This window comes from Pectinophora gossypiella, chromosome 12, assembly GCF_024362695.1.
Source record: "Pectinophora gossypiella chromosome 12, ilPecGoss1.1, whole genome shotgun sequence".
Classification (NCBI taxonomy): Eukaryota; Metazoa; Arthropoda; class Insecta; order Lepidoptera; family Gelechiidae; genus Pectinophora; species Pectinophora gossypiella.
In genome coordinates this window covers 3,364,165-3,378,934 of record NC_065415.1, presented here as the reverse complement: position 1 = coordinate 3,378,934, position 14,770 = coordinate 3,364,165, and the positions used below count along the sequence as shown (strand labels likewise).

Here is a 14,770-nt window from a genome sequence, read left to right as displayed (position 1 = left end):
TTGCATCATCAATTACTATGTGCGCAATGGTGAAGGAAAAAATGTGAGGAAACCCACAATCCCGAGAAATGCGTTTCTGTATCGGGTTGGTTGTTCTTTCGGGGATTGGAAGGTCAGATGGGCAGTCGCTTCTGTAGAAAACCAGACTTATTAAACCTTCAGATTAGGTAAGCGGACCCCGTGAGAAACTGGATAACGCTAGGGAGATGATGGTGGACATGACGTAATTCCTTTTATTTTTATGTCCCAAACTGAACGCAACTAAAGTTTAACCCTTAGCTCGTGTCTATAAATCCCAACAAGCAAATCAGATACTTTCGCAATAAGCTCGAACACAATACATAAATAAAACTAAACAACTTTTCTTATACACAAATAAAACGGGGAACAAGCAAAAAAATCGTTAACAACCATCTGTTAATAAACGTGTACCTAACGACCTAAAACTTTGACTGTTATTTGGGTATACGAATTTACGCAAATTCGTTATAGGCCGGCAGTTTGTATATTGAATTCCAGTGAAATATGGTCCGGGCGGCGTTTTATTTTGTTTGCCTTTTTTTTGTAATAAATAGCGTTAGTTTTAGTTGAAAAGTACCTGGTTCAATTCATTTTGTCCATGTTTGCACGAGGTGTTGCTTCCATGTTAGATCGAGAGCGAACAAAAGCTGCATAGGTGCTCGTTTCAAGTTCCCAATAATAGTCGGGAACACAGCAACGCAGCATTGTTCGGCTATAGTGCAATGGCTCAAATAGGCTAGTTTCCAACTAGACAAATCAGTTTCTTTTTACTAAACGTCAAAACAAGATATTACAAAGAATTTTGTATGAAAAAGCACACTGTGACGTCGTAGAACAACGTGATAAAATGTCGGACTTATTACGTCACCTATTAAGTCAAATAAAAAATAATAATGTTTTTCGTTAGTTTTAGATCTGTCTTTGTTTAGTAATCAGATTTTCATATTCTTATGTTATTTTGAACCTTGTTCACGACCCAATTGGCTTTTAATCGTTTCTTTGATTCTGCTCCACCCAACTCCCCTAGTAGTTGGCTTTCGAATACAACCTGCTTAGAGACGGTACTGATAAATATCGGCGCCCGAAAGACGACTCAATTACTCTACAACAAACACCTTAGGATCCCGATACCGACCCCGCCGGCGTAGTCGAAAATTTCCCTGAATCAGCGCTTATAATGGCGCACTAGAGTCATTTAGTTCTTATAAATATAACCCTCTGAAACGACGTCCTGAGCCGAGGCTCTAGAATAAGTTTCGTCAAAATAAAAAAAGGCCAAATAAAGCTATTTCACCAATACCGTAGAAAAGAATAATACGGCTGCGTAATGAATAGTAACTTTCCGCCCCGTAGGTACCAATTCTTATCGGGTACTGACCTAGCCCCGTCTGGGACTTAGGTACTTTAGTCTAAATGACCGTAAGGCTTAATACGTGGATAATGTGGTTGATTGTACATGTACTTATGTGAAAATATCCTACACCTACTGTTAATATATAATTTATTATCGCTCGATTTGTTTATTAGCGCATGAAAATAAATAAATAAAGGCTGCATTTCCATTGACGCGGAGCTGTGCGGAGATGAGCGGATATGTGCAGGAATCGACCAATCACCGTAAGGGAGAGAGTGACAGAGCGTTTTTGTTTTTCGCTCTCTCGAACGCTGTGATTGGTCAAATCCGCACATCTCCGCTCTTCTCCGCTCTTCTCCGCTTTTCTCCGCTCTTCTCCGCCCATCTCCGCGTCATTGGAAACCTGGCCTAAGTAGGAGTAAGCGGGACCGCGCGCGGACTTTCTATCTCGCTCGAATTTTGACAGTAAACCGGTATTTGGGGCGCATCCGGGGAGTGTCAATGGAGTTGGCAGTACCTAGAATATTGCCACTTTATTACCACTTCAACTAGACCGGAATAACACGGGTCACCACCTCCGTGATTTGTGTGCTTAGGGTAGCGGTCACTCACATGTAGAGGTTCACTTCAAATGAAAAATCACTGGTATTCACCTCTGACACACTTACACTCTTCTGATCTGCTAACTAATCTTTGTTTAAATAGGCGTGATATTATCTATGTATGTATGTAATAATTATGTATGTATTGACTTAAAATTCCGAATCAAAGTTTGTAACGTGTCTTAATTGTAGCTATTACTTTTTTTGTGACTTTTAGTAGATTTGCTACAAACGGCACTACTTGGCCGAACAAATAGGGAGCGCCAGGGCTCTCATCCGATACAAAATATTAGACAACAGGCCTGAGGTACAGTCATGTACCCACTTTAGAACCCTGTCGCACTATCATACTTGACATTTAACGAGACTTCCGATTCAATTTGTCAAAACAGTTAATGTGAAATGGTATCAAAGTGTATACATAAGTACTCGTAACCGTACTTATTATGAAGTGGTGTACGAAAGACGTAAACACGCGTCGTTTTCTTATCTGCTTTTATCTCAATTGAACTATATCACTCAGAATGGTTTTCTTTTGTCAAGCCAAATCCATGTCACATACACTACATAATGATTGCGACTTGAAACCACTGAACTAGAGCTGTCACACGGCATAGAATAAGGAATAATACTACGTATAGAACGGCTACTCTCCGCTCTTCACCAACGTCTGAGCTAGGTTTGCCTCACAATTAACAAGGTCATTGTTTAGTGTTGAAAGCACGTAAACCGTTGTTTTATTGTATATCAGTTTATTATAAAATAATGTTCGAATTTTGAAATTGGACGCCGATGTCTTCTTTCATCTGATTCGAATATTGCTCGCGGCGCCGGCGCGCCATCGTGGCGTCTATAATATAAATATTTTCCTGTAAATGTTTTATGAATTTGTGTGCAATAAAGTGTTTTTATTATTATTATATTTATTTTTCATGGTAATTGTTCATCAAAACATTATAATCATTTTCAATAAAATTTAACCTAGGATAAGTGCTTAGTGTAAAAAAAAGTGAATGCAATTAATTAGTTCTGTGATTTTTTATGTCAGGTGTGAAAAGCCTATCTATTTAACCCTTTCACGGACAGAGACCATGTATCATTAATGGTTCATAATAGGTAGTACGACACCTTAGAATAGGAACGTCCGTAGACGTTCTGTACTTGAAAGTGTTAATATTGTCAAATATTTATTGGTCAATTTATTTTGGTAGTGATTTGTGTGGTAAATTAAAAAATAAATATTAACTTATGATTATAAAAGCTTTTTTCGTAAGTAGTACTACCTACCAAAGTTCAGTAATGAAGGTTAAATTAGGTATTGTCACACACGCATCACACGTAGTTCCGTGTGTACGATAATGTCAATGTGTAGTGTCTGTGTAAAACGAGGTTGTCTGTATGAAGTGTCCGGGGTATGACATGGTTTTACACGATTCAGACATGATGAGTTCAGTTCATTTGGTGGCACGGTTGTGGGTTCGCCAAGTTTGTAAGCGAAGATTTTGCTTCTTACCTACAAACATACATACTTACATAAGATCTCGTATATTTCCCAGTTTAGAGTAAGTACCTACTATTTATTTTTTATTTTTTTATTTTATTTGGTTTGTGCATACGATTTTTGAGAAGAGGCTGGTGCCTAAACTAGGTAAAACCTGTCATATAGGACACCAGGTCTCCACCTCTAGATATTAAACAAAACAGTAGTGTTTACCTGACCTGTGTTTTCATGTTGTTTCTTTTGGTGAGATTTTAGATAGTTATTGAGTGTTGCATATGTTTAGTATTTAGTTGGGAAAATAGATTTAAACACACTCATTTTGATTCATATCATATTTTATATTTCTGTACATAAATTTCTACACGCCATTAGGTATGAACCTAATCTAATGGCGTGTAGAAATTTATGTACTGGGTCACCATATGTCAAGCCAAGTAGGTAATGCCATGTGCAAAGCTAAGGCACGTCAAAAATAAGCGGTACCTATACAGAGCACGAAATCTTACTTTTAGGAAAATCTTCTGATTCAGCCTGTTATCTTTTAACCAAAAAAAGTACAGTCTCATACATCCATAAACAGCTTATCTACGTCCCACTGCTGGGCAAACGCCTGGGCAGACAGAGGTATGGAGTATACTTCACCACGCTGCTCCAATTCGGGTTGGTGGAGGTTAAACCCGGCTAATAGCCGGGGCCAACGGCTTAACGTGCCCTCCGAATCATCTTACTTTTTCGGACAATCAGGTGATTCAAGACTGAAAAGACGTTATCAAACAAAGAACAGTCTCACAAAATTTATTTTTTTGTTATCATCAGGAACCCTGGACATCCGAATCAGGGTTTCGAGAACTGAGCTCTACAGAGGTAGATAAACGAATTCTATTTTTTACATCATTTAACACAACTGAAAAGAAGTAGATTTTTATAGGACTCACCCGTGCTTCGGCGTCGGATTAATGATGATACATAGATCGAAAGAATTTCGCATGAACAGGCGGGGGACCCTGTGGTGTAATGGTTAAAACGCTCGTCCCGATTTGACAAGAGCTGTGGGTTCAAGTCTCGCCCGATCAGTTTTTTTATCGATTTCTTTTCTATCGTGTGGGTTATGAGGTGAATTACAGCCCTGGTGTCAGGGTTATTATTGAGCAGCCAACAGCCTCTGACATGGCTCATGTAACGACTACTTACTTACATCAGTAAGTAGTAACCGGGACCGACGGCTTAACGACTATTTACTTACATCAGTAATTAGTAACCGGGACCAACGGCTTAACGATTTAATTTTCTGTTTATGAAAAGAACTTGTCTCACTTCGTAGACTACGCATTGAATCGGCTTCCCGAGCATCGTTGCGAGTGTATTGTATTCCAAGCGCGGCCCTGGATAAGGGGCCTGGAAATTGTTTTACGTGACACATTATAACGAACGAGAGTTCTCGGCGAACGTGATCGAAATCACTAAAACTTTGCCTTGGAAAGATTTTAATTCTGTCAAGCCTGGTTTTTGGTAGGACCTTTATCTCATATATGTATATAAATGGAAACGAATGGGCGAATGGACTTACATAGAGGTAGTTTCTACTTACTGCTGAGGTTTTTCTTGCAGCTTCTTTGCAGGTTGTGAGAAGCTGCAGTAGTTTTAGGCGGACGAGACGTTTGTTATGTAAAAAATTACGATTCAAAGTGTAACTATGTTACCTACTGAATAAAGATATTCGTGAATTTGAATTAAAAAAAATTACAAAATTTCAGGCTTGAATCACCTGATTGCCCGAAAAAATAAGATGATTCCGTGTTTCGGAGGGCACGTTAAGCTGTTGGTCCCGGCTATTAGCCGTAAAAACACCTCCACCAACCCGCATTGGAGCAGCGTGGTGGAGTATGCTCCACACCCCCTCCGGTTGATTGAGGGGAGGCTTGTGCCCAGCAGTGGGACGAATATAGGCTGTTTATGTTATGTGTTATGTTATGTTATGAATTGAATAACTCCGGCGGGAAATAGGCGTGAGTTACGTTTGTATGTATCACGGAATAGAAGCAAGAGAATGGAAAAGCCCTAACACACATTTGTCAGACCTGCAACTGATAACTACGATAGCTCTACTGCTACTCAAATTCTCATTCTATCGTTATTTTTCGTAAGATACCCAAAAATCACACAAAAATATTTTTTTGCCTAAATAGCCGACGATGCTAAGGTTTTTAGCTTTCCTGTAAAAAGGAGGGATGTCTTTGTATGAGAGTCTATATTTGATTGTTTGCTCTGCAGGATATAATGCACAAGACGATCTTTTAATATACTATTGTGGAAATCCGCGCGTTGTAAAGTTTGAGGACGAGTGGAGTTCATATTCGACGTATTAACTATTTGTTCATACTTTGTTTGGCGCGCGTTTCACGATCACATGGACCTTCCAATCTCTTACTTCTATTCCGTGGAATGTATGTACATAGAGTCACATAGGTAGGGCACATCCACAAGCAATCACTTTTGATGCGAAGTCCTAAGACGGATTTAATTAACGGTATGGTGATTAGCCCATCGCCTATTATAAGTGCCGTATGTAATAAGTTTCGAGGAACTCGGTGGCACAGCGGTAAACGCGCTCGGTCTGCGATTGTTGGAGTTAAGCAACTTGCGCAAAGGCCGCTCATAGGATGGGTGACCACAAAAGTTTTCATCTCGAGCTCCTCCGTGCTTCGGAAGGCAAGTTAAGCCGTTGTTACCGTGTTAACCCTGACACCAGGGTTGATGAAGTTGGTAATCCACCTCACAACCCACACGATAGGAGAAGAAGAAGAATACGTCGAGTGACCTGGCATTCTAACGGTCACAACCAAACAGTTGATGATAAACAAGTAATATAAAGATTTGATTCTATAATGCGTAGGATTATAGGAGAATCTGCAAATACTTTATAATATTTACCTCTTTCAATTTAAATGAAGGGAAAGAAAAATATTAACTTAAAATCTTTAACGAAATCTAAAAGTTACTCGGAAATTGAGTTCTAAAATAAGTATTTGCGATGTTCTGATAAAATCCGGATTAAAATTGAATCCTATTACGATTTTTAAATCTATTTCCTTATCATCTTATTTTTTCCCCAAATAGGTACAACATTTAAAAGTGCTTTTATTAAAAAAAAATTACACTTCAAAAAGGAAATGCTTTCGGAATAAATTCAATTTATCGGGTAAAAAATAATTTTATTGAAAATCTGGATTGAAACTTAAGTGAATTGCCATTTCTGGCATGGCATATTACTTTGGTAGAAGAATAATTATTAATTTCAATTAATTTAAAATATTAATTAAAATTATTTTAGATCATATTTTAAATAATTTAAATAACAATTATTCTTCACATTTTTTTTGGAATAATTATGTTCTTATGTTCTTAGTAATGAGAAAATAGGTAATTATCACGTTGAAGCTGTACAACGCCATCTATAATAATATAATATTATACAGGTGTTAGTGACATCGTAACGAATACTAAGGGGGGTGATTTGGACCATGATTCTGAGATATCAGGTGGAATTCAGGTGATATTAAGTAGAATTTTCCGTCGCAAAAGTTATATTTTTTGTCATTTTTAATTATTTTCAATTCTATACTTTTGCGGTCGAAAGTTCCACTTGATATTAATTCAGAATCATAGCTTGAATCATCCCTCAAAGTTTTTGTTACGATGTCACTAACAGCCTGTATATATTCGTATTATTTTTTTGGTGAATATAGCCTGGAAAGTTCCTCATTCTTAACTCTCTATCCACCCCATTAGAAATTATGTGTATGTGTAGGTATCTAATAAATAAATAAATGACAAAATATAACAAAACATTCCAAATCATAGTACTTTAATGCGATTAACATCGGATTCATAATGAATGAACATTCCTCGTCCAATCCAATCCACGATTTAGCGTAATTGTGGTTGACTGTGTTCTTAATTTCATCGTCATTCAATAATTCTATCGGATACAGCTGTTAGCGGAATATTGTTTCAAATATAAATACTTTTGTATTTTATTTTATTTATTTCAATACTTGTTTTGTATGTGTGTGTATAGTCTTTTATTTATTATTATAGTTTTCTCTGATTATGGTTAGGTATATTTTTAGTATATATGGTTTATATTATATTGAGTATTTATTAATATATGTACGTATAGTATAGAGTATTTATTATATTAACTTTAGTTTTACTTTTAGGTATTAATTTTTTATTGCACCATCCCGCATCCAAGTTGTTTGTAAATGTTTGTTTCCTTTTGGTGGTTGCCTGGAAGAAATTGCTCTAGAGCAATAAGGCCGCCCAAATTGTACTGTTTTCATGTGTTATGTCTGATTGTTGAAATTTTAGTTCTGTGCAATAAAGTATATTTGATTTGATTTGATTTGATTTTTTCATTGACATTTATGAGTTTTCGAGAATCGATAGGTGCGAGTTACTACGCTGTGAATATAAAGTTAGAATAGTTGTTTTAAAATGTTGTACGTCTACATTCACATTTTAATATTATTTGTATCAAAATATCATATTTTTTGTTTACGAATATATTGATACTTTTACGCGGACTTTTATTGCTTAGTTATAATGCTAAAAAGTATTATAGTTAATAACATTTTGTGTTGCAGTTACAAATCAATCTACGTTAATGTCAATTATGTTTTGAAAATAACGTACATAAAGAGCGTCTTTACAATATCTACGGCCCGGGCGTAGGGCTCTCTTCAATCAATTGGATGGAGTGCAATAACCATGGGAAGTATATTTTAATATAAATAAACAACGAAAAGCCATTATTATAATATTAATATGGCTATTAGCTCCCTAAACCGGCTCCATTTTCGGTCCACTTGCGTTTCCAAAGCAAACATTAAAGCTTTTCACAGTATAAATATCCCTGTGCATAATTGGCGGAATCAGGTGTGTGTACCCATGTTTGGACTTCGCCACAAATTTGCAGCAAAGTCACACCTGTGGTCAGGCCTAATTTTCGCAGTTTCGTAAGGTGTCCTTTCGGTGGCCATTGTCCCTTTTGTGGTCACGGTCCCTTTCTATTATTCTGTGTGTTATGAACTGACGAGTGACTCTGAATTTTGAATTTGTCGATGGTTCTACCGGGACCGCAAATATGTCTATAAGTTGTGGTGTGACAGTGTTTTTGACCACTATATCGTTTTATATGATATGTAAAAATAGGCGTTCTGTGGTGGTTTTAGAAGGGCTGCTACTGTTAGTTACACTCAGTCTGACTGCGAAGTAGTTATCTTTTTAATGTGAATTTCTTTAAGTGGCTGCAACTAGTGGTTTCGTTGGAAAAAAGTCCATCATACTTTGAGCAGCTTAATTTTTGATAATATTGTGATGTACAGTCTCCACTGAATTATGTTGACAAAAGCGATAATTAAAACCTGTTTTCAAAATTTCGTCTAATGTAATCTGAGTATAGTATCTATGTCTATAAGGTGGAAGATTAGCCTACGTATATATAGCATGATGTAGTAAATGTTAATGTGTAAGGAATATCTTTATCAAATAACCGGATCTCACGTAACTCTGATAAAATCTTAGTTTTTAATATGATTAATCAGTTACCGTCTGATTAATTCAGTCTGAGTGCTAAATCTGAAAAAGTCGTTTTTATTTTTTTTATATAGTGATTATAAAACAGATTCAAAGGAACCGGGTGAGAGCCCTCAGAGCAAGGAATATAAATTATTTATTATCAAAGGACGCCACACACAAAAACAAGACACACACTCAAAATTATCACAGAGCAATGACAAAAAAACATAAAAGACGTTCATTAGAATGATCATAAGGCGGTGGTGGGCGAATGTAATTTACATTAAGTCACGTCAAAAAAGAACGGAATTGAAAAATGTTCCCAGATACATTCAAGGCAAGAGTGAATAGGCACCGGGTTCTAATCCCGGTGGGGACATACCACAAAAAATCACTTTGTGACCCCTTGTTTGGTTAGGATATTACAGGTTGACCACCTGATTGTCTGAAAGTAAGATGATTCGTGCTTCAGAAGGCACAGTCCCGATACCGGTTATTACTTTTTGAGTCATTGTAGAAGATAGTAAATAACACCTTTCTTATACAAGAAAACAGACCTGGGATAGACATTTAGGAGTCGCCGTCGCCGGACACGGCTTGGACGCGATGATGATGATGAATAGGCACTACTTGGGTTTACCTTAGACCATCGGTGGTTAACCAGGCAGCATCGTGGTCAAACGCACACAAATCTTTTAATAAAAATAACGTGCTTTTAGTAGGTATTTGAATTATTTTGGTACCCACACCGACCCCGCGGATGTGGTCGACAATTAACCTCAATCAGCGCTTATCGCTATCGACCCACTAGCGTAGATTAATTATTTTAAATATTTTTCCTCTAAGCCGAGGTTCGCGCCCTACTGGGCACCTTCGGGCCTGTTGTCTTAATCGTTGTACCGTGTGAAAGTCTTCAGCGCTCCCCATTTGTCCGGCCAAGTAGTTAATGCCATCTGCGGCAAATCTGCAATAAGTTACATCAAAAAAAAGGTACCCACATCACGTGGCACGTTTTCCGCGCTACCGCACCATAAATTTCCCATAAATATTTTAGTTATGTTACCTACCTCAAAAAATGATTATTAGTTCAGAGTTGATGACTTAAGTACCCACTTATATTTTTAAGCAACATTTATCTACGGATCCCTACGAAATTATCAATGTCGGTAACTTGAATTGATTAGGTATTAGTGCGTTGATACACATCTCGATAATTATTCACATTGATAAAATATATCGAATCCTGTTAATGTTTTAAAAGCGTATGCAAATTATTTATTTCAGTCATTTCGTTGTATGTTTCAATCACAAAAATGGCAGCCAAAGTATTGTCTTTCTTGCTATTAGTAGCTGTGGCATCTCAAGGTAAAATGTTTTTGTGTTTAGTGGCACCATTATGGTTCATACCATACAATATCAGGAGTCTGGTGCATTTTTGTTTCTCTTAGTTCAAGTTTTCGGTGTTCTAGTGATGTGTCTATAATAGTGACTTACCGATAAGGGTTACAGTCATGAGTTAACATAACATTAGCTCACAACTATACCCCAATTGGGTTAATCAAAGGAGATCCATCACAAGATGAACTACATACCCACACCTCACCAGGCTATCTGCTAGACCAACGTCATAGGTGGTGAGCCGTATCGCCGACTATAATGTTCAAACTATCTGTGTTAGTGAAACAACTGTGTTTCTGGTGACTAAAACAGTGATTAGGGTTACATACAGTCATGAGTTATGTTAATAAAGAGTTTTTAATTTTACTGCGCTTTCCAGGATTGATAATGATTCTTATTTTAAAATGTCACCTGTCGAATGAAAATAAAGCTATTGAATCTTACGTATGTATTTATTGTTTATACTCTATTTGGTTGGCGCGGAACTCGTAGTTCCGAATCTCTGACTATATTTTGTTACCAAAACCGATTTTCTTTTTGTAGTAGTCTGAATTTTCAAATACTTTCAAATATTTTTTTAACACCCGTAATCTTTGAATTTATTATGCGATGTGACGATCAATGTTGAGCTCTACAAATCTCATCTCCATAAACGGCCTCCATGGACCGTGGTGAGCGTAGGGCTTACGATCCGGAGGTCCCGGGTTCGAATCCCGGCGGGGACATATCATAAAAAAATACTTTGTGATCCCTAGTTTAGTTAGGATATTACAGGCTGACCACCTGATTGTCTGAAAGTAAGATGATTCGTGCTTCGGAAGGCACATTAACTCCCGGTCCCGGTTATTACTTTTTGAGTCATTTAAGGGGCTTTTGGCGGCGCACTAGTAACCCTGATACCACGGTTGACGGGGTGGGTAATCTACCTAACAACCCACACGATTGTAGAAGATAGTAAATAACACCTTTCTTATACAAGAAAATTACTACCTGTTTCAAAAAAAAATCTTTATTTCAGGATATGCCCAGACTATCAACGAAGTAGCCTTGGATGACCAACACGTCTCCTTCATCTCCCACCCACTCTACGCGCGAGTTATCACCATCCCCAAATCCCCCTTCGACACTCTTCTTGCTTGCTACATCACCTTCCCAAGCGGTGTCATGTATGAAGCCTACCCTAATAGCAACATTCCCTTTGAAGACATCATGTATGCCAGTGCTACGCCACCTTTCAACACATGCGCTGTAGGGTTCCGAGGTGTGCCCGCTAGTAGATCAGGATCGTATGAGCTTCGGTCTTTGGTTCAACATGATGCTGATACATTAACTTTAGCCCGGCAGACCTTCCATTTGACTATCACTGAGAGTGAAGTTGGGATGCCTTAAAAGTAATTCTTGTAATATTTGAATTTTTAAAACATTAACGAAAGAGGAAGGTTTATTTATTTAAATTCCTTTGTATTTTCAACTAATAAAAACATTTTGAAAATTGTTTTTTTTTTTTTTGAATCATCGTCATTTCATCATGCCTGCACAGACTTTTACACATGTAGGTATCTGGGGGCATGGGAGTGCTCCCGCCAAGACGAGTAAAGCTAAGCGCAAGGGCCTACCCTTGCCGTTTTGCTACCATCACATGAGTATGAAAAATCTATTTCATGCCGTCATCATGGGCAATAAATTTATAGACTGTTCATTGGCGTTTTGTTATACTATAGTTCTTGTAGTAACGAAACGGACAAGCCTCATATTTTATCTAACATGTAGAGTTTGTAAACTTAGGAGTTGTTAGTTAGGACGCGTAAATTTAGGAGCTTGGATTTTTGACATTGTAGTCGATATGATTTCGTCTTGGCAAAATTTTACATGAAAATATTTTTTTGGGATGATTAATAACAAGAGCGAAAAAATAAAAAATATCTTGCCATTTTACTTATACTATAGCTTTGAAAATTTTTATGCGATTCGCTATTTTAGTTGTTTTGTAAACAAAGTACTTTTTTGTTTACTTTTATAATTATTAACTATATACAGACACATATCTAATGAAATTAAAAAAAAAACGATATCAGGCCAAGTTCTACCGCTTTTATTCGTATGCTGATATTGCACGATTAATTCATTTTCGTCCTAATCTTGATAAAATAACCCGAGATAAAAAAATATAAAATAAAATAAAATTAATAATAAAATAATTAAAATCAGAAGTGTTTCATATAAGTTTTAGCTATTTATTTTTATATTATTAAAACTAGATGTCGCGTGGTGCGCTCGCAGCAAGCTGCTCGCGTGTCCTGTATTAGTTCGAAGCTTTGTATGGCGGCCATCTTGTTTTCCCGCCATTTTTTAACTGCAATAGAATTTGACCAAGACTTAAATAAGTGTCGTGAAATCAAAAAAGTTCTAGGTGCTATAGTTTTGCCAGGCCGTAGGGTGTCTCCCTGATGCGGAGCAGTTTTCCAAGATGACGTTCCGATAACACCCCTATACATCGTTTTTACACCCGAGACACTTTCTGGACAAACAAAAATTTTTATGGCGGCCATCTTGTTTTTCGGCCATTTTGTTTTTTTTTTCATCGGCGATAAAATTTGACCAAGATTTTATTAGGTTTGGTGAAAAAAGAATCGTTCCAGGAGCGATAGTTTTCCCAGGCCGTAGGGTGCCGCCCTGATACGGAGCAGTTTTTGAAGGTCGGGAAGTATTTCCATACTCAATATTACATTTTGATCTCATCCCTCTTACATCATATTCACCCCGAGGCATTTTCGAGAAAAACGAAAATTTTGTATGGCGGCCATCTTGTTTTTCCGCCATTTTGTTTTTTTTTTCACCGGCGATAAAATTTGACCAGGATTTAAATAGGTATCGTGAAAACAAAAAAGTCCTAGGTGCGATAGTTTCGCCAGGCCGTAGGGTGTCTCTCTGATGCGGAGCAGATTTCAAAGATCTAGAAGTTATTCTATATTGAAGTCGACGTTCCAATGATATCCCCATACACAGTTTTTACCCCCGAGGCATTTTCAGGAAAAAACGAAAAATATGTATGGCGGCCATCTTGTTTTTCCGCCATTTTGTTTTTTTTTCACCGGCGATAAAATTTGACCAAGATTTAAATAGGTATCGTGAAAACAAAGAAGTCCTAGGTGCGATAGTTTTGCCAGGCCGTAGGGTGACCCCTGATGCGGAGCAGTTTTCCAAGATGCCGTTCCGATCACACCCCTATACATCAATTTAAGCTCTGAGACATTTTCTGGAAAAACAAAAATTTGTATGGCGGCCATCTTGTTTTTCGGCCATTTTGTTTTTTTTTTTCACCGGCGATAAAATTTGACCAAGATTTAAATAGGTTTCGTGAAAACAAAAAGTTCCAGGTGCGATAGTTTTGCCAGGCCGTAGGGTGTCTCCCTGATGCGGAGCAGCTATCGAAAACCCAGATGTATTTTCATACTTGACATGACGTTCCGATCACATTCCTATACATCATTTTTACCCCCGAGGCATTTTCAGGAAAAACGAAAAATTTGTATGGCGGCCATCTTGATTTTCCGCCATTTTGATTTTTTTTCACCGGCGATAGAATTTGACCAAGATTTAAATACGTTGTGCGACAAAAGAATTGTTCCAGGTGCGATAGTTTCGCCAGGCCGTAGGGTATCTCCCTGATGCGGAGCAGGTTTTCAAGATCGAGAAGTATTTCCATATTCAACTTGATGTTTTGATCACACTTCCTATACATCGTTTTTACCCCCGAGACATTTTCTGGAAAAACGAAATTTTGTATGGCGGCCATCTTGTTTTTCCGCCATTTTGGTTTTCTTCTACTGTGTGGGTTGTGAGCTGGATTACCAACCTCATCAACTCTGGTGTCAGGGTCACTATTGAGCTGCCAAAGGCCCTTTGTAGCGACTACGTACTTACGTCAGAAAGGAACCGCAACCAACGGCTTAACCTGCCGCAGCACGGATCATCTTACGTTCGGTCAATCGAAACTAGGGATCACAAAGGGACTTCGTGATATGTCCCCAACGGGATTCGTGAGCCCAATCGTGAGACCTCAGGATCGTGAGCCCATTGCTCAACCACTAGACCATGAAGGCCATAGTAATATCTCCATAGTAGTCTTCGTTTTTTAATAAGCGGTGACGTCCGGAAGTCGGGTCGCACCTTTCCCTCAAAAATGTGCAAAGGGAGCGATGGCTGGCTTTCGCGACAACTCGTGATCGGGTACTGCGTATGTGGACAGGCCTGCTTCTGTCAGGGAGCTCATAAAACACTGTTTCTGTGATAAAGTCACATAAACTCTTTATT

The 14,770-nt window shown here is 37.8% G+C and overlaps 1 protein-coding gene across 1 annotated transcript; it reads left to right on the top strand.

Moving 5' to 3' along the window:
- The first annotated feature begins 10,288 nt into the window (after positions 1–10,288).
- On the top strand, positions 10,289–11,949 carry LOC126371551 (uncharacterized). Its single transcript, XM_050016876.1, has 2 exons — positions 10,289–10,423; positions 11,475–11,949. The coding sequence occupies exons 1-2, from the start codon at positions 10,372–10,374 to the stop codon at positions 11,843–11,845; spliced, it is 423 nt and encodes a 140-aa protein (XP_049872833.1). The 5' UTR covers positions 10,289–10,371; the 3' UTR covers positions 11,846–11,949.
- Positions 11,950–14,770: the final 2,821 nt, after the last annotated feature.

What these genes read in the sequence shown, in the direction of transcription:
- LOC126371551 (XM_050016876.1), top strand. Translation starts at nt 10,372, where the DNA reads ATGGCAGCCAAAGTATTGTCTTTCTTGCTATTAGTAGCTGTGGCATCT. An exon ending in AGTAGCTGTGGCATCTCAAG is followed by an intron (nt 10,424 to 11,474) that starts GTAAAATGTTTT and finishes TCTTTATTTCAG; the next exon opens with GATATGCCCAGACTATCAAC.